This window comes from Mustela nivalis, assembly GCF_964662115.1.
Source record: "Mustela nivalis genome assembly, chromosome: 10".
Lineage (NCBI taxonomy): Eukaryota > Metazoa > Chordata > Mammalia > Carnivora > Mustelidae > Mustela > Mustela nivalis.
The window spans coordinates 11,245,966-11,266,848 of NC_139029.1; the positions used below are offsets into that span (position 1 = coordinate 11,245,966).

The 20,883-nt window shown below is 45.1% G+C and overlaps 1 protein-coding gene across 2 annotated transcripts in view; it reads left to right on the forward strand.

The window, feature by feature from the left end:
- The first annotated feature begins 266 nt into the window (after positions 1-266).
- Positions 267-20,883, forward strand: part of PADI4 (peptidyl arginine deiminase 4) — a 37,417-nt gene continuing 16,800 nt past the window's right edge. For both annotated transcript variants that reach the window (XM_082685560.1, XM_082685559.1), the window contains exons 1-5: positions 267-436; positions 14,197-14,377; positions 16,497-16,563; positions 18,757-18,824; positions 20,028-20,145. In XM_082685560.1, coding sequence (XP_082541686.1) covers positions 345-436; positions 14,197-14,377; positions 16,497-16,563; positions 18,757-18,824; positions 20,028-20,145 — 526 coding nt within the window. In that variant the 5' untranslated portion in view covers positions 267-344. The remainder of the gene's footprint in view (positions 437-14,196; positions 14,378-16,496; positions 16,564-18,756; positions 18,825-20,027; positions 20,146-20,883) is intronic.

The window sequence follows — 20,883 nt, forward strand, 5'->3', positions numbered from 1 at the left end:
TTCCTCTCTGACACCCATGTTGGATGGACCCCGGCGTTCGGGGCCCCAGGCATGCAGGGGGCTGTGACATGAGGACCCAGAACTGCACTTGAGGCTTCCTGAGCCCCTGATCCTTCCCAGGAGACTAAGAGAGCCAGCTTGGCGTGATTCTGACATTGACATTCATGCGGGTCGGAGGGGCAGCTCCTGGGCAGGAAGAGCAGCGGGAGTACACGCCCTGGGATCTGAGTGGGGAGGGGCTAAGGAGCCTGTAAACCACAGGTGCTGACTCATGGCTCTGCTGGGCCCTATAAAGGAACCAGCCAAGGGGCTTCCTGCAGCTGGAGGGACGGGCTGGCGGGATTATGGCTCAGGGTGCGGTGATCCACGTGACCCCGGAGCAGCCCACCCATGCCGTGTGTGTGCTGGGCACCGAGACTCAGCTGGATGTCTACGGGTGAGCAGGGACATTCTGGGGGCGGGGGACAGGCCCACCGATGCTGGATGAGCAGGTTCTGCAGACGTAGGACGTGGGGTTGGCTCAGGCTTTAGGCTGCAGCCTTTGTAGCTGCTGTCAGGGGAGATGCTGGAGGGTGAGGCTCGCATGGTCCTGGGATGTGCTGGATTCCAGGCGAGGGCTCCCCAAGGCCTCACCACAGGTGAATTATCACAGGGCAAGCAGGACCTTCGCCTTTCACCATGGAGGCAGCTTGGAGCTCAGAGAGGGTGTGTGACTTGCCAAAGGTCACACAGCAGGTGTGCCCTGGAAGGAAGGCGGGGCCCTGGACTTCATGACCCACACCTGGTTCATGATGCAGTTCGTTACCCGCCCCCCCCACACACACACCTCTCAGCCAAGCCTCGCTCCACGGGTGCGGAATAACCTATGTGTGGTGGGAGAGGCTGGGGCAGGAAACCTGTCCCCGCTGTTGGCCAGCTGGCTGGCCTTGGCCAACTGAGCCTCAGGTCCCTCATCTGTGAAATGGGGACGATATCCACTCCGTAGGGTGGTCAGAGGGATTGAATGGGAAAGGCCGTGGGTGTGCAGAAGTACTTAGCGCAGAGCCGGACGTATTGCTGGTGGATTTTCATCCACCCATGCATCCATTTACCCAACAAATACCAGCTGCACACCTACTATGCGCCCGGCCTGCGCCAGGCTCCAGTGATGCAAAATGGTCTATGGACGCTCAGCGAGTGTGTGTGGTCAGTGTCATTATCGATCATCGTAGTGGCCGCCCCGGGCTTCCTCCCACCCAGGCTGGACGTCTATGGTCCTAGTATGTGGCCACAGGAGTGTCTGGGACATTTCCTCCAAGTGTCACTGAGTGCCTGACCCCCGGGCCATGGTGGAGCAGCAGTAAAGTTCTGGGGTGCTGTCTGGAGCTGTGGCGAGGAGGCAGGAGACAGAGAGGTCAAGTGGTGAAGGATAAAGAGAGACCCATGTCACCTGAGGCCACTGAGTCTTCCAGGAGTGAGCTCCTACCTCCGTGAGACGGTCCACGCCCTGCCCATCCCCTACGACAATGGCTGCCGGCTCCACCCCACTGCCTACACCGGACTCCGTCATCAGCCTTAGGAGGCAGGCAGTGCTGTTATTCCCATTTTACAGAAGGGGAAGCTGAGGCTCTGAGAGGTCCAGTAACCATGTAAAGCCACACGGTTCGTAGGTGAGGGAGCCAGGATTCAAACCGGGCTCTGGGGCCCCACCCCCTCACTTCCCGTCCACTCTTAACAGCAGCCCGGAGCCAGCCACCACCCTGACTGTGGCCTGAATTCCCTTCTGGAAACACAGATGGGGTTGGTACTGCCTCCTCTCCAGCTCTGTTCCCCTGACCTCCTCCCAGCACACGCGTGCTCCACGCCCCTGCCGGAGCCGTGTCCTCTACTGCTGGGCTCAGAGCCCCCGGGGTATAGAAAGACAGCGCTGCAGAGGCAGGAGCAGACCCAGGGGTGTAGGAATCTCTTCCAGAGCTGCCGCTTGTGATTTTCATTCTGCATTTGGGAAGTACTTTTCCTATAATGAGAAGCATGTTGATTATACTTGGACAAAATCCCACCGACCTGAGACAAATATTGAAACCCGTCAAGGGCTTTCTGTGATGCTCGTGGCTGGAGTCAGGGACGTAGCGTGACCCTGGCTACTATGTGCCAGGTCCTTCGGTCAGTGATGTCTAATGAGCCTGTTTTAGAGATGAGTAAACTGAGGTTTCAAGGTCATGCAAATTCAAGGTGACCAAGCCAGGAAATTCAAATCCAGGACTGCCTGACCCCAAATTCACTTGCTTCCCTAGCACACTTGGCCTCTAAGTGCTGTGGCACTGGCCTTGTTGGGCCCTGCTGCCTGGTTGGTGGAGCTCACGCAGCTTCCAGAGGGCTTGGAAGGCCCAGAATGTTGTGGGTGGGGAGGGTCTGGAGTCGCCAACCATGGAAGATGGTGGGTGTCCTGATGCTGCTGTCAGGGGGCTTGTCCTCTTCCTCCCAGTGTCTCCTTCTCAGCAGATAGTTACTCAGTGTGACAGTGGGGAGCCTGGATGTCTCTAAGCCTCAGTTTACCCACCTGTAAAATGGGAACATTAACATCCGTGCTCTTGGGTCGTGGTGAGGATGAAACCACATAAGGCATGCTGAGTGTCCTCAGAGCAGTCCCCCTTCCTGTAAGGATTGTGTGAGCCATTGAATGCGAGCGTCTCAGATGCTAAGTGCTGTCCAGCCTGGGGTCATAGGGAAGGAGATGCTGGATTCAGGAGTTGGAGGGATGATGTCACTTGTCTGGGGCTCAAGCTCTCAGTGCTGGCTCTGCAGAGGCTAGTAGAAATCACTGGAAGACCAGCTCCGGATTGTCTCACAACAGCACACATGGCTGCTCCCCACCACTCACAGTGAAAACCCCCTTATGTTTTTGAAAGTCCCTTGTTTGGAGACTTGAGAGGGTCTAGAAAACAGCCAAAGGAAAGAACAGACATTCCAGGTCCAATCCCGGTGGCAGGGACACCCACTAGTGGAGTTCAGTAGATGTGGCATGGTGACCTTGTCGAGGAAGACTTGGGGGAGCCCACAACGGGACAGCAGATCCTCTGGCTGAGGAAATCGCCCTTCTCCTAGCCAGGACCCCTTGGGACCACAGAGCTTGCCCCCACCCCATCCTCTGTTCCCCCAGCTCAAGGTCTGGCACACAGCACGGACACGTACATCTGGGGAGGTGAGGGGTGGCACGAGGAGCTCAGTGTGACCGCAGTATGGAGAGAAGGTGGAGGTGGGCCGCATGAAGGAAGGGCACTGGCACCATCCCGACCCATTGCGCAGAGACGCGCAATGCCTCAAGCTGACCTTGGCGAGGTGTCTGCAGCCCTCTGCCTCAGTCCGGCATCTGTGAGATGGAGAGAAGGTTGGTGGTGAAAAGTCAACGAGCTGATGTGTGGGAAGAACATGTGCAGAGTGAATGCTCTGTAAATGCTCGCTGTCCTTGAAGGCTAAGAACCTGAGCTTGACTTTGTGTGGATGGCGAGAGGGCCAGGGGTGAGGGCAGGGGACTGGGTATCACATGAAAGGAAATCTGGGAGCAGAGACTGGGAGAGTGTTAGGGGAAATATGTTTCTTTTATCATCTACTTCTTGATCCTTCAAAACAGACTTAAAAAATTTGTCTCCTGAAAGAAAATAATCAAAATGTCCATCAAAGATGGTCCCTAAGTGGGAATATTCCATTTTGTTCTAGGCAGTTCTTCCCTCCTCCTCATTCCCTCCCTCTCTCCCTCTCTCCATTTCCTCTCTTCCTTCCTTCCTCTCTGTCTGCCTCTCTCCCCCTGTCTTCCTTGTTAGACCTCTATTAGCTAAAGATCACCATGGGACAAATAGTCCACAAACCCAGTGGCTTGAAACAGTAGTGGCTATTATCTTACTCTTTCTGTGGGGCAGGACTCCTCCATGGCTTAGCTGGGTCCTCTGCCTTGGGCCTCAGCGGTCAGGGTCAAGGTGCCCGTGTGGTTATAACCATGTTGAGGCTTGGCTGAGGCAAGGGTCTGCTTCGAGGCCCCCCTCTTATGGTTGTTGGTGGCTTGCTCCATCAAGGTGAGGAAGCCAAGTTTGGGGGGAGAGGAAGAGAAATGGGGGGACAGAGAAAGGGTCTTTTGTAACCTTATCACAGACATGACAACCCATCCCTTTGGTTTTTCCCTTTGGCCAGAAGGCCCTCGAGAGGCCCTTTCCATCCTCCCTGAGGAGGGATTTACACAAGGGTATGAGCACCAGAGGTGGGGATTACTGGAGACCATCTTTGAGGTCTCCTTCTCACAGACTTTTCCTGTGTTTTCCTAATTCTCTAGAAGGAATACATGTAGCTTTTGATACAGAGATTAAGAACTTTATGGCAAGAATAAAAACAGAAAACACAATTCTAACACACATCTTTGTGTCCTTGGGGAGTGAGCTCTGCCTTTCCAGGGAGCCTCCATCATGGTCTAAATCTCCTACGATGCTCTAGTCCTTCCACTGTCTGTGGGTCACTCACTGTTACAGAAAGTGCTGCTCCGAACGATCCCGGACATGTCTCCTGGTGGACACGTGCCAGGGATGCTCTGGGGTGTCTGCCTTGCGGTGGATTGCTGGGTTTGGGGCGGGCCGATGTTTGACTTCAAACAGAACACCAAGTTGTTTTACAGAGTGATAAAGTTCACATTCCTCTGAGCAGTGTGTTAGGGTTGCCTTTGAACTGTCCACAGTGTTATTTTTCACCAGTCCAGTCACGGTAGTATCCCTGTCCCGCTATGGCCTGGATATTTTTGTTTCCTTACTCATGAGTGGGATGGAGTGACTCTTCACATGTTTGTCATCCTTTTCTGTTGCAGCCTCTCTGAGTACCTGTTCATATTGTTGGCTATTTTTTTTTTCTATTGAGTTATCTTTTTCATATCAATTCACCCATGTTCTTCACATATTCTAGGTGCTAAACATTTTCGGTTTGATGTCAAGAATATCTTCTCTGTAGATGATGCTAAGTCTTTTCTCTTTATAGTGTCTTTTGATGAACAGAAGTTATTTATTCTCTTCTAGTTGAACTTAAAATCTTTTCTTTAATGTTTATTGGTTTTATGCCTTGTTGAAGAAAGGACATAAAGATGCTTGTGTCATCTTCTTTTAAAAGATGCAAACACCTGTTTATGATAAAACTCTCAGTAAATTTAGAGGGGAATTTCCTCGACCTGATAGTTTACCAACAAAAAACCCTACAGATAACATCAACCTAATGGTGAGAAACTTGCAGCTTTCCCACTAAAATGAGGAGAAAGGCAAAGATGTCTCCACTCACTACTGCTTTTCAACATCATACTAAAATTTCTAGCAAATGCAATGAGACTAGAAAAGGAAATAAGAGAGATACTAATTTTGGAAAGAAAGAAATAAACCTATCTTTCTTCACAGATGACAAGGTCATCTATGTAGAAACTTCAAATGAATTAATAACAACAACAACAACAAAAAAACCCTAACCCTCCCCCCAAAAAACACTAAAAAGCAATGATGGCAAAGCTATAGAATACAGTGTTAATGTAGAAAAGTCCATCATTTTCCTACCTACCAGCAACAAACAAGTGGAGTTTGGAAATTAAAAACACAGTACCATTTACATTTGTACTCCCCAAATTAAATACTTAGGTATTTAGGTATTAGGTATACATACTTAGGTATGTATAATATCTATATGAGGAAATGGCAAGACCCTGATGAAAGGAATCAAAGAAGTAAATAATTGAAGAGATATTCCATGTTCATGGATAGGAAGATTCAACATTGCCAGGATGTTCTTCCCAGCTTGATATATAGATTCAGTGCAATCCCATTTTCTGGATGTCAACAAACTGATTCTAAAGTTTCTATGGAGAGGGAAAAAATTCAGAATAGCTAACAGTTTTGAAGGAGAATAATAAAGTTGGAGGGCTGAAACTATATTATAAAGACTTATTATAAATCTATAATCAAGAGAGTGTGGTATTGGCAAAGGAATAGAGAAGTAAATAAATAGAACAGAATAGAGAACCAAAAATGGATCTACGTAAATATAATCAACTGACCCTTGTCAAAAAGCAAAGACAATACAATGGGAAAAAAGTTTTTTCAACAAATGGTGCTGGAACAACTGGACATTTACATTCAAAAAAGGAATCTAGACACAGACCTTACATCCTTCACAAAAATTAACTCAGAATAGGCCATAGACCTAAATGTAACACAGAAAACTATAAAATTCTCAAGGTAGTATAGGAGAAACTCTCGATGACCTTGACAATGACTCTTTAGGTAAAACACAAAAGGCATAATCCAGAAAAGAATAGAAAGAATTGATAAGTTGGACTTCATTAAAATTTAAAAGTTCTGCTCTAAAAAAGTCTGCCAAGTGAATAAGGAAGACAAACCACAGACTGGAAGAAAAAATATATATATATTTAAAGATTTTATTTATTTATTTGACAGAATGAGTTCACAAGTAGGCAGAGAGGCAGGCAGAGAGAGAGGAGGAAGCAGGCTCCCTGCTGAGCAGAGAGCCCGATGCGGGACTCGATTCCACGACCCTGAGATCATGGCCTGAGCCGAAGGCAGCGGCTTAACCCACTGAGCCACCCAGGCGCCCCAGACTGGAAGAAAATATTAACAAAAGATACATCTAAGAAAGGATTGTTATCAAAAACTTACAAAGAACTTTAAAACAACAATAACAAACCACCTGGTTGAAAAATGGGCTAAAGATCTTAACAGACACCTCACCAAAGAAGATACACAGATGGAAGGTAGGCATGTGGGAAAGATGCTCCCCATGATATGTCATCCAGGAAATGCAAATTAAGACAACCATAAGATGCCACTTCACACCTATTAGAATGGCCAAGATCCAGAACACTGAGAGCACCAAATGCTGGAGAGGATGTGGAAGAATACGAATTCTCATTTCACCATTGGTGATCATGCAAGATGGTACAGCCACTTTGGAAGACGATTTGGTGGTTTCCTACAAAATTAAACATACTCTTACCATACAGTCCAGTAATTGCACTCCTTGGTATTTACCCAAAGAGGTTGAAAACCTATGTCCACACAAAGTTTGCACACTGATATTTATAGCAGCTTTGTTCATAATTGCCAAAACTTTGGAAGCAACCAAGAAGTCTCTCAGTAGGTGAATGGATAAAGAAACTGCAGTCCATTCAGACAATGGAATGTTATTCAGTGCTAAAAAGAAATGAGCTATCAAGCCATAAAAAGGCATGGAGGAAACTTAAAATGGATATTAGTAAGAAAGAAGCCAATCTGAAAAGACTACATAGCTACCCTATGACCCAATGATTGCACTACTGGGTATTTATCCCAAAGATACAGATGTAGTAAAAGGAAGGGCCATATGCACCCCAATGTTCATAGCAGCAATGTCCACAATAACCAAACTGTGGAAAGAGCTGAGATGCCCTTCAACAGATGGGTGGATAAAGAAGTTGCGGTCCATATATACAATGGAATATTACTCAGTCATCAGAAAGGATGAACTACTTTTACATCAACCTGGATGGGACTGGAGGAGATTATGCTGAGTGAAATAAGTCAAGCAGAGAAAGTCAATTATCATATGGTTTCACTTGTTTGTGGAACATAAGGAATAACATGGAGGACATTAGGAGAAGAAAGGGGAAAATGAAAGAGGGGGAAATCAGAGGGGGAGATGAACCATAAGAGACTATGGACTCTGGGAAACAACTGGGAGTTTTAGAAGGGAGCAGTGGGGGTGAGCCCAGTGACGGGTGTTAAGGAAGACACAGATTGCATGGAGCACTGGGTTTATATGCAAAAAAATGAATCATGGGGGTGCCTGAGTGGCTCAGTGGGTTAAAGCCTCTGCCTTCAGTTTGGGTCATGATCTCAGGGTCCTGGGATCGAGCCCGGCATCGGGCTCTCTGCTCAGTGTGGAGCCTGCTTCCTCCTCTCTCTCTCTGCCTGCCTCTCTGCCTACTTGTGATCTCTGTCTGTCAAACAAATAAAATCTTTTAAAAAAATAAATCATGGAACACTACATAAAAAACTAATGATGTACTGTGTGGTGACTAACATAACATAATAATTTTTAAAAAGATTACATACCATGTGATCCTGACTATATGACATTCTGGAAAAGACAAAACTATGGCAACAGTAAAAGATCAGCAGTTGCCAGGGGTTGGGAAAATGAGGGATAAATAGGCAGAACACAGAGGATTTTTTTTTTTTTTGGTATAACTTTTAAAATCATGTTAGTCACCATAGAGTATATTATTCGTTTTTGATGTAGTGTTCCATGATTCATTGTTTGCATATAACACCAAGTGCTCCAAGCAGTACATGCCCTCCTTAATACCCATCACCAGACTCACCCATCCCGTAAACCCCCTCCCCTCTAAAACCCTCAGTTTGATTCCCAGAGTCCATAGTCTTTCATTGTTCGTCTCCCCCTCTGATTCTACCCCCTTCATTTTCCACTTACTTCTCCTAATGTCCTCCATGTTTTTCTTTATGTGCCACCAAATAAGTGAAACCATGCGATAACTGACTTTCTCTGCTTGATTTATTTCACTCAACATAATTTCCTCCAGTCCCATCCATGTTGATGCAAATGTTGGGTATTCATCTTTTCTGATGACTAAGTAATATTCCATTGTATATATGGACCACACCATCTTTATCCATTCACCTGTTGAAGGGCATCTCAGCTCTTTCCACAGTTTGGCTATTATGGACATTGCTGCTATAAACATTGGGGTGCATATGACCTTTCTTTTCACTACATCTGTATCTTTGGGGTAAATACCCAGTAGTGCAATTGCCCTATTTTTAACTTTTTTTTTAAAAAGATTAAAAAAAATTTTTTTTTGACACACAAAGAGAGAGAGAACAAGCAGGCAAAGAAGGAGGCCAGGGTGGGGGGGGGGGGTGGGTCATGGAAAACAGTTTTTCTAAAGTGACTGCACCAACTTGCATTCCCACCAACAGTGTAAGAGGGTTCCCCTTTCTCCACAACCTCTCCAACTATTGTTTTTTCTTGTCTTCTCAATATTTTGCCATTCTAACTAGTGTAAGGTGTTATCTCAATGTGGGTTTGATTTGAATCGCCCTGATTGTTAATGATGATGAACATTTTTTCATATGTCTGCTAGCCATTTATGCATCTTCTTTGGAAAAGTGTCTGTTCATGTCTTCTGCCCATTATTTGACTTGATTATTTGTTTTTTGGGTGTTTGGTTTGGGAAGTTCTTTATAGATCTTGGATACCAGCCCTTTATCTGTAGTGTCATTTGCAAATACCTTCTCCCATTCCGTGGGTTGTCTCTTCTTTTTGTTGACTGTTTCCTTTGCTGTGCAGAACCTTTTTATATTGATGAAGTCCCAAAAGTTCATTTTTACTTTTGTTTCCCTTGCCTTTGGAGACCTATTTTGAAAGAAGTTGCTGTGACCTATGTCAAAAGGTTACTGCCTATGTTCTCCTCTAGGATTTTGAAGGATACTTTATTCAGCAAGGCTGTCATTCAGATGGACAGAGAGACCAGGAGCTTCCAAGACCAGCAGAAACTGAAAGAATATGTGACCACAAAGCCAGCCCTGCAAGAAATATTAAGGGGGTTTCTATAAAAGGAGAAAGATCTGCAAGAGTGACATAGAGCAGAAATGTACAGAGACTACCTATAGAAACAAAGACTTCACAGGAAACATGATGACAATAAAATCCTATCTATCGATAATCACTCTCAACATGAATGGTCTAAATGCTCCCATGAAACGGCACAGGGTTGCAGATTGGATAAAAAGACAGGACCCATCCATATGCTGTCTACAAGAGATTCATTTTGAACCTAAAGATACATCCAGACTGAAAGTGAAGGGATGGAGAACCATTTTTCATGCCAATGGACCTCAAAAGAAAGCTAGGGTAGCAGTTCTCATATCAGACAAATTAGATTTTAAGCTAAAGACTGTAGTTAGAGATACAGAAGGACACTATATCATGCTAAAAGGGGCTATCGAACAAGAGGATCTAATGATTGTAAATATCTATGCCCCCAACAAGGGAGCAGCCAACTACATATGCCAACCATTAACCAAAATAAAGAGACATATTGATAATAATATGCTAAGAGTAGGAGACCTCAACACCCCACTCTCAGCAATGGACAGATCCTTAAGCAGAAAATCAACAAAGAAACAAGAGCTTTGAATGATGCATTGGACCAGATGGAATACGTAGATATATACAGAACATTCCACCCTAAAACAACAGAATACTAATTCTTTTCGAACATACATGGAACTTTCTCTAGAATAGACCACATACTGGGTCACAAGTCAGGTCTCAACCGATACCAAAAGATTGAGATTATTCCCTGCATATTCTTGGACCATAATGCTTTGAAACTGGAACTCAATCACAAGTACAGAGGATTTTCAGGGCAATGATACTATTCTGTATGATACCATAATGGTGGATACATGTCACCATGCATACATTTGTTTAAATTCATAGACTGTACAACACCAAAAGCAAAACATAATGTAAACTGCAGACATTGGATGATTATGATAGACCTATCAATTTTAACGAGTGTACCACTCCAGTGGATGATGCTGATAATGAGAGAGGCTGTGCATGGGGGTGGAGGGCAGGAGATATATGGAAAATCTTTGTACCTTCCACTCAATTTTGCTGTGATCCTAAAGCTTCTCTAAAAAATAAAATCTATTTTTAAAAAAATTCAAATTATTACTTTTCATTTTTAAGCCTTAAATCCACCTGGAGCTTGTTTTGGTATATGGTGTGAGGATGGGATCGATTTAATTATTTATCCAATTTAACTATTTTCCCTATGAGCGAGCAATTGTTCCACCACTCTCAACATTACATAATCTTACCTTTGCCTGCTTATTTACAAGATCACTTCAGACAGGTCAAGGAGAATCTCTCTCTCTCTCTCTTTTTAATTAACATATAATGTATTATTTTTTTCAGGGGTATAGGTCTTACACAATTTACAGTGCTCACCATAACACATACCCTCCCCAATGTCCATCACCCAGCCACCCCATCTCTGCCACCCTCCTCCACTCTAGCAACCCTCAGTTTGTTTCCTGAGATTAAGAATCTCTTATGGTTTGTCTCCCTCTCTGGTTTCATCTTGTTTCATTTTTCCCTCCCTTCCTCTATGATCCTCTCTCTTGTTTCTCAAACTCTTCATATCAGTGAAGTCATATGAAACTTGTCTTTCTCTGGTTGACTTATTTCACTTAGCACAATACCCTCTAGTTCTATCTGTGTCATTGCAAATGGCAAGATTTCATTTTTGATGGCTGCATAATATTTCAGTGTGTGTGTGTGTGTGTGTGTGTGTGTGTGTGTGTATACTGCATCTATCCACTCATCTGCTGATGGACATCTAGGCTCTTTCTATAGTTTGGTTACTGTGGCTATTGCTGCTATAAACATTGGAGTGCAGGTGCCCCTTCAGATCACTACATTTGTATCTTTGGGGTAAATACCCAGTAGCACAATTGTTCGGTCATAGGGTAGCTCTATTTTCAACTTTTTGAGGAACCTCCATACTGTTTTCCAGAGCAACTGCCCCAGCTTGCATTCAGTGTAGGAGGTTTCACCTTTCAGGGAGAATCTCTCTTAAGTTACATCTGTCATTTGTCCCTGCCTGAGCCATTATAGCACCATCCATAGCTTCCTGGTAACTTGTACCTGGTATAGCAAGTCCCTTACCTTTTGCTTCTTTTCCTTAAGGAGTACTTTGATTGTGTTAGTCCCTTGGTTTGTCATGTCACTCCTGGAGTCAACTTGTCAAGTTCCATGAAATGTCCTGGAATTCCATGTTATTTCCTTCTATTAATTTGGGTCTTCTCTAATGTTTTCAATAGGTTTGGTTTTCTCCATAAAATCCTTTCATATCTTTTGTTAGATTTATCCTAGGTACTTTACAGTGTTTTTTCCTAATGTAAATTATATATCTATTTATAAAAATTATTTTTCTAACTATTTACTGCTGCTGTACAGAAATGCAACTGATTTTTGCCTCTCCACCTTACTATCTACCTTATTGAATTCTTAGTATTTTTTTTTTAATTTAGGGTTTAAAATTTGGAGGGGATGTTACAGATAATCATGCTGTTGGGTTCTGTTACCTTTTATCAACTATCTACAAAATAATCTGCCTTTCCTGTGGGGATTTTTTTTCATTTTTCTTATTTTTTCCCTTGATCAATCTTGCCAGAAGTTTACCAGTTATATTAGTCTATTTTTGCTTTGTTGATTTACTTGTTTTATATTTCACGGATTTCTACCATCTTTATTTTCTGTGTTTTGGGAGATTACATTCTATTCGGTTTTTTTGTTTTGTCCTATATACTTATTTTTTAACTTTTCTCTTCTTTTTGAAGATCTAAGCATTTAAGGCACAAAGCAACACCTTTAGCTCCCCCAAAAGTTTTGAAATGTAGTATTTTAAATATTGCTCAATCCTAAGTATTATTATTTAATTTCCATTAATTGTCCGTTGACTTGTAAATTACTTATAAGTCTGGTTTTTAAATTTCCAAATGTATGGGGCTTAAAAATGGACTTTATATTAGTGACTCCTAACTTAGTCACATTCTGATCAAAGATTGTGCTACCTATGCTGTATATGACCTATCCTTTAACATTTGCTGCAACTTGCTTTGATGGTTAACTATGAAATCAATGTTTTTTTATTGATCCACGTGCACAATATATTTACCAGTTGTGGAGCAAGGAATTCCATATATGCGTAACAAATCAAGCTTGTTAATTTTGTTACTAATTTTTTCATCTGCTTAATCTATTGTTGATTGAGAAAGAAGACTTGCAGTCTTCAACTGTGATGATGGGTTTGTCAACTTCTCCCTGCATTTCTATCAGTTTTGTCTTATATGTATATGGAGCTATGTTATTAGGTGCATACAAGTTTAGAAATATCTTCTGGGTGAATTGAACCTTAAATTATTAGGTTGTTCCTCTCTATTGCTAATAGTGTTTTTTTAATCTAAAAATTAACTTTATCTGATATTAATATACCCACCCCAACCCTCTTTTGGTCAGTATTGACCTAATGTATGTTTTTCCTTTCCTTTAAATTTCATCTTTTCTGGATCTTTATATTTTAGGTATGCCTCTTACAAATTTCATATAGCTGAGTTTTGTTTCTTTATAGTCAAAACTCTCTTTTAACTGGTAACATTGATACATTGACACTTATTTTGATTATACATATATTTGGACTTGTTTTTACCTTTTTGGTATTTTTATTTTTACAGTTTTTTATCGGGGGACCTGGATGGTTCAGTCAGTTAAGCATCTGTCATCAGCTCAGGTCAGGATCTTGGGGTTCTGGGATTAAGCCCCACATTAGGCTCCCTGCTCAGCAAGGAGTCTGCTTCTCCCTCTCCATCTACCCCTCCCCATCACTCATGTTCTCTCTCTCACTCTCTCAAATAATTTTTTTAAATCTTTATTTATATTTATTTATATATATATACATATATTTATGTATATGTATAAAATTTTGTGGGGTACACAATTCAAAGTAAAATACTTTTTCCAAAATACTTTGCAGATGTTATTCAGTTGTCTTCTGGATTTTGTTGTTGCTATTGGGAAACCTGCTTTTAATCTAATAGTAATTCCTTCATAGGTGACCTGACTCTTCTTTCTGGATATCTTTAATATCTCCTCTTTGTTTTCAGTGTTCCTCAATATAACCTCCATGGTGTGTATGTGTGTGGATGTGTGTGGATGCACACAGAGAAGGGAGTCCTTGGAGATCTCTCTTATGTCATGATTTCAGGATGCTCTAAAAAGTATATTTTAATCACGATCTAGTTGTTTTGCAAGGGGAAGGTCCTTCAGAGTACCGGTGTGCCATATGCCAGAAGCAGCAGTTTGTGCTGCTCTGTGTGCCCATCCCTCTGCAATTCTCCTAGCCCAAGTGTAACCTCTTCAGGTCAGGAAAATTTCTTTTTTGTTTCTCGCTACCTACCAACAACCTCACAGTACTTCATTTCCATGGTCAGAGTCGACTGGCTACCATGTGGGGTTTACTGTTGCTGAGGGGAAAGGGAAGAATGTTGGGAGAGCAGTGGAGGGCCACGCCCCCCTCACTGAGCCCCTCTTTCCTCCCTATTGTCTCTTCCACAGCTCTGCCCCCACAGGCTACACATCCTTCAGCATCAATGCATCCCCAGGAGTGGTCGTGGATGTTGCCCACGGCCCTCCAGCCAAGAAGAATACCACAGGTTCCTCCAAGTGGTCCCTGGACCCTAGCCTGGAAGTGAGCTTGAGGATGAAAGCTGCCAGCAGTAGCACAGGTGACCAGAAGGTGAGTGTGGTAGCCGTGGGGTGGGATGTGTGGGAGGAGGTCAGCAGGTGGCAGCAGGTCAGCTGCTCACGGTCCACCCCGTACTGACCCACAGCCCCAACGCTGGCAGAGCGTCCCCTTTTCTGGATACTATGGAGACCGTTCCAGCCATAGAATCCTGGCAGACAATACAGGGATGTTGGAGGGTTATGGAAGCTGGGTTTTTACTAAATTCCTCCATTCAGCAAATGTTTAGTATTCACCTCCTACATGCCAGGCACTTCCAGGCACTGGGGATAGAGAAGGGAACAGGACAGGTGAGGTTGCAGCCTGCATGGGGCTTACAACCTATGGGTAAAATACAGGTAAGTCGTTATAAGAGGTGGTGAGTGCTAAGGAAGCCCTGGTAAGCTCTGGTCCATGCCCACTTCCTGTGGCTGCTGGACAAATGACCAGAAGCTACTGGCTTAAATCAGCAGAAATGTATTCTCTCTGGAGAACAGAAGTTCAAAATTAAAGTGTCTTCAGAGCATCACTCCTTCTGGAGGCTCTGGAAGAACCAGTTTTTGGCCTCCTTCAGCTTCCTAAATTCTAGTCTCTGCTTCTATGGTCTTGTTCCCCCTCCCCACGCTGTCAAATCTCCCTCTGCTTCACTCTTATAAGGACCCTAGTCACTGGATTTAAGGTCTCCCTGGATAATCCGTGATGATCTCATCTCAAGACCCTTAACTACATCTGCAAAGACCTTTTTTCCAAATAAGGTCACATTCACAGGTTTCAGGAATTTGGATGTGGACATATGTTTTTGGGAACCACCACTCAACCCACTCCACCCCTCTGACTATAGATAAGCTCAACAAGACCCTCTGGGGTTCCCACAGAGATCTGGGCCAATGAGCAGTTGTTTCTAGCAGGACAGTCCATTCAGTCTTCCCTTGGGACAGAGAGTACTTGCCTACTATAGAAGCATAGAACTTGAGCCTCAAAGTATTATGTAACATAAATACATATGTTAATATTTTCTCAACATAAGTGGTGGTATATGCAACCAAAGAAGACTTCCTGGAAGAAGTGGCAGGCTGAAGGAGGTAGGAATGATCTGCCTAAGAGAGGGAAATCAGAGTGAGAACTCTATATGGGATATGTGGCCTGTGTGCACACTCTAGAGGAAGAGATGGTCAGGCATGTGCTGGGGAAATTGAGGAAGAGATGCATGGCAAGAAAAGAGGGTGAAGATGGAATTGGGGGACAGAGGTAGCCAGTATTAGAGAGTTTGGCATCAGGGACCTCACTTTCTGAGGGCAACAGGAAGCCAGTGAAAACCTACTATCTAGGGAATAACAAGTTTGCATTTGTCTTAGAAAGACCCTGCTGGCCGCAGTGTCCTGAGTAGACTGGATCCAGACAGTCTGGTGCCATGGTCTAGAAATGAGGTGATGGTGGCTGTGACATTTCCCTGGATCCCCACTCCCCGCAGGACAGACCCAAACCCCTCAGTCTATCCCCTCAGGAGAGCCTCTTCTTCTGGCTCTTTGGTTTTACATTGGGGAAACTCCCCTCTGCCATTTTCACTTCAAAGTGTCCATCCTGGTGCTCTGCCCTCCCCTGGTCAGGGTGGGTCAGTCAGATCCACTCTTCCTGGATTTTGAACCCTGGGCAGTAAGGGTTGGTGTTTTTTGATCTTCACCAGCACTGAAGAGACCAGCTCCCCAAAGCTCCCACTGTCCAGATCCCCAGAAGGCTCCGGCTCCAGCCTTTCTAAGATCTGGTTCTGCAGGTCCTCTCCACCCCTTCTGCTTGCTGGAGCCAGTTTCTATGGCTTACAGCCAGTGCCCTCCCACTGATGCCCCCTCCACCATGTCTCTGGCTGCTGAGCTCCTACTCGTCCCTCAGAGTGTATCTCCCTGATACTACCCAGGTTGGCTCAGCCCTTCCATTTCTGGGCTCCCACAGGACCCTCATCTTAAGTATCATAAGTATTTGAGTTATTTGCCCCCCCACGCACATCAGTTGGGTGTTTCTATAGGTTGGTACCACCTCTTGTTCATCCTGTCTTCTCAGCATCTCACCCTGGACTGTCACAGAGCAGGAGTCCAGTTAGTGTTTGTTGAATGACTAAGAAAAGACCTCTGTCTTTTAGGTTCAGATTTCATATTATGGACCCAAGATCAACCCCGTCCAAGCCCTGCTCTATGTCACCGGTGTTGGTAAGTGATGACCGGGTTCTTGGGATGCCACTGCCCCTCTCCACATACACACACCCTTGCAAGGTGTCTCTCCAGGAGAAACTACATTCTGGAGCTTACGGGACAATTTCTTGCTAGTTATACATCTTGTGGTTCATAAATATTCCCTCCCCAGTTGGTGAGCCATAAAGTAATTCAACTGGAGAGAGAGAGAGAGCATTTCCGGGGAGTTCCATCATATGTTAATATTTTCTCAGCATAAGTGGTGGTATATGGATTTTCCACATATGAGTCTCTATACCTTTTGACACTTCAAATATTTATAAGAAAAGTAGATGATGACACTGTCTTATACAATAATATATAGACTGATGTTCCCCAAATGCCATGACTTACATCCTGTCTTCACCATTTTGCCATATCAACGATCTGACTACACTCATATTTATTTAACATTCTTCTTTAAATAAAGTAATTTTCTAACTTAAACTCATCTTGAACAATAATATTATATGATTATCATTACCATTTAAATGTGCATTAAGGCGGTGCCTGGGTGGCTCAGTGGGTTAAAGCCTCTGCCTTCGGCTCAGGTCATGATCCCAGGGTCCTGGGATCGAGCCCTGCATTGGGCTCTCTGCTCAGCAGGGAGCCTGCTTTCCCCTTTCTCTCTGCCTGCCTCTCTGCCTACTTGTGATCTCTGTCTGTGAAATAAATAAATAAATAAAATCTTTCAAAAATTTTTAAATTAATTTTTAAAAATGTGCATTAAGTATCAGAATAGCATGTGAAAATGTCAGCTTTCATTTCATTAATGAGTTTCATTCATAAATACACATTCATTTCATTAATGCACATTTAAATAATACAAATAATATAGCACTAATTCTATACCAGGCACTCTGCTAAGACTTTACCTTTGAATCTTAACAACAATCCTGGGATCCCTGGGTGGCTCAGTGGTTAAGCATCTGCCTTCGGCTCAGGTCATGATCCCAGTGTCCCCGGACCGAGCCCCATATCCAGTCCCTCACTCACTGAGGAGTCAGCTTCTCCCTCTGCCCCTGGCCCTGCCTGTGCTCTTTCTCTCTCCCTGTCTCTCAAATAAATAAATAAAATCTTTTTTTTTTAAAGATTTTATTTATTTATTTGACAGAGAGAGATCACAAGTAGGCAGAGAGGCAGGCAGAGAGAGAGAGAGAAGGAAGCAGGCTTCCTGCTGAGCAGAGAGCCCAATGCGGGACTCGATCCCAGGACCCTGAGATCATGACCTGAGCTGAAGGCAGCGGCCTAACCCACTGAGCCACCCAGGCACCCTAAATAAATAAAATCTTAAAAAAAAAAAAAAAAAAAAAAAAACCTTACAACAATTCCATGAAGTTGGTACTATTATATCTTATTTTACAGATGAGGAAACTGAGGCACAAGAGGTAGACAGATCTCCCTAAGTTCATGTTACTGGCTAGTGAAGGAGCCAGTAATCCAGAGCACTAAACTCTATGCTGCTCTGGCCTGATGCTAAAATATGGCTGTGGGTGTGTTTAAAAGTTCATTCAGGTCAGTCTCACACAGTGAGCTCACAAAGTCACTACCTACGATATGAGCACACAGATCTATGTCACTGGGAAGACTGTGATCACGTGTTCTGATGACGGTGGGAAGGACTTAGAAACAGATGTATGCTTTCTTAGCCTTGACATCTGGACAGAGGGGGGTAGGTTTGGGGCCATGGTTTGTCCCCACTGCAGCCATAATGCACATCAGGAAAAGCCAGGTGGGGCTGGAGTGACCACTGTATCCCTGGCTCCAAGGTCACTGGGGGCTAACATTGGGGCCAGAGGACTTTGAGAACCTGGTTAGGTGTCCTTCCAGGAGTTTGGCTCCAAGCATCCCATTGGGGTGGCCAGGAAATCTTTCTGAATTCTTTCTGAGCCCCTGAAAGTTGCCAGATGTGTAGGATCTGGTTGGCATCACAGCTGTGGCGAGGCCTCCCAAACCCCTGCCAAGGAGAATGGGTGTGGTCAGAAGCTCCAGCTCTGCTCTTTGGGTTGCCATTAAACATCTTCTTTGGAGACATGGGGGTGTCTTTGAATTCGTGCCTCCTCGGAAGGGGAGGGAGAGAAGCCATGGGGCAGACAATCTCCCGGGGACCACAGTGAGTGCCTTGACCTTGTACATTCACCAACCCTCTCCTCTTACTCGGTGGGGCTGCAGAAATCTCCTTGAGCACGGACATCACCCGCACTGGCAAAGTGAAGCCCATTGGTGCCAAGAAGGGCCAGGTATGCTCAAGCCTCCCGACACTCCAGGTGCTACCTCTGCTGGGGGGGGGGGGGGGGGGGGTCTCCTCTTGCGCCCTCTGGTGGTGATGGCATGAATGGCCGTCTGTCCCTCCAGGAAGAACAAGGCAAAGGAGAAAACAAAAAAACACCCTTTCCATTTTGATTTACGTATTTCCCATCTCTTTTGCAAAACTAGATTTTCACCGGTTGTGAGTTCTGAGAACGTGTTGTGCAAATTAGAAACTATAGAGTCATCAGGTTAATGCCCAGCAGAGAAAAAATTTGCTGGCAGTTCTTAACTCTGGGGGGCAAGAAAAATCCCCCCATGCCCGGGTTTCCCTAGCTAGGGGGAGAGGTCCCCACGGTGCTGCCCACAGGGAGTGAAGAGCAGAGAAAGGGAGAACTGGCAGGGAGCAGAAGAGGGAAGGAGCTGCACTGGGACAGCCAAAGTCTGTTGCTGAAAGACAACGGAGGGTTAAGAGGTGCGGCATAAAGGTAGCCTTACCTGGGTCTGAGGACAAAGCCCAGGGTGTTCCTGAAATCCCCAAGCTGCCTGTACAGCTTAATGCTGGTGTGCCCTTTAGGAGGATATGTCCTGTCAAAAGATGAAGATCCCTCCGTGGGGTCAGCTAAAAGCGGAGGGAGGGATTACGGCTCTAGGAGTGGAATCTGTCTTTCTGTCCCTCCTAGAATGCAGTCATTCCCAGGGGGCCAACGCAGTCCTGCAAATAGAAGACGTCATCCCTATTATATCCCTGCTGGGAGGGGCTGCTGAATTTGCTTTAATCTTTGGAGGGACAGCAACTGGCTGCTAAGAATAGTACCCACACTTTGGCGAATGAGTAATGAAGAGTTCACATAAGAGTAACGATTTAGATTAGGATCTTGGCATGAATATTTAGCTTAGTCCAGTTTGCCAATCTGACAGTTTGGGTTTTTTTTTTAAGCTGTTAAAATAAATTTTACTATCTTGGGGGTCGTTTTTTGAAGTGGTTCAATTGCGTTTTTGGTGACCGTGTTTAGGATTTTTGGAACAGGCGAACATTCCCCTCTTGGGGCTAAAGAATTCGCTGATGTGGAAGCGAGATCTGTAAACCACACAAGGCTCGTGAGGGGCTGCAGAGAGCGGTTATGCTTCCCCCAAGAGCTGGAGGGACATATGCAGGTTTCTAGATGTGGCCCGTCTGTGCTGGGTGTCCACAGAGGACCTGGACCTGGGGCCCACGCGGGCAAGGCGCCATCCTGCTGGTGAACTGTGACAGAGACAATCCCAAATCTTCCACCATGGACTGCAAGGACAATGATGTGCTGGACAGCCAAGGTGAGGACCCCCGGCCCTCAGCGTCCCCCTGCCCAGAGAGCTCATGGAAATAGAGCTTGGTTGGTCTTTTTGTAAAGTCCTTTTGTCTATGCAGCCTGAGCTTGGTAACAGCCTCAGAGATGGGGTTTAAAGAAAGCATGTTCTTGTTAGCTTGTCCATTGCATAAGAAGAAGAATGGACAAGGTCCCGAAGAGGGTAAGTGACTCACCCAAGGTCACACAGTAGCCAGAGAAGAGCCAGGACCAGGACTGAGTCTCCCAATGCCTCCTCCAGGACCCATGCTCCGGTCCATGGCCCAACCTAAATTTCTGCTCTTGGGTCAAAGCTAGGACCCAAAATCATTCAAAATGAAAGCCAAACTCCGCCCCAAAGCCCCATCAGAGCAGCCCCGAGCCCGTGCCCCATGCCGGACACTGCTCTGACCTCTTCAGAATTAACCCATCTGGTCTTTCAGTACAAGGCTTGGAAGTACATACTGTCCTCAGCCCTATTTTACAGATGGGGAAACTGAAGCAATTTGCTTAAGGCCACATAGCCAGTAAGTCACAGGCTCAGGATGTAGAATCAGGCACCCTGACACCATGGAGAGACACAAGGATGGTGGTGGGCGCAGGGTCTCCGCCGGCAGCACCCCTCTGAAGTGTGGCTGGGATGCAGGAGGGCTCTGGGGGAGGGATGTCGGCCAGCCACGGCGGCAGCACTGGCCTTCCCGGGAAGCTGCACACGCAGCATAGAAAT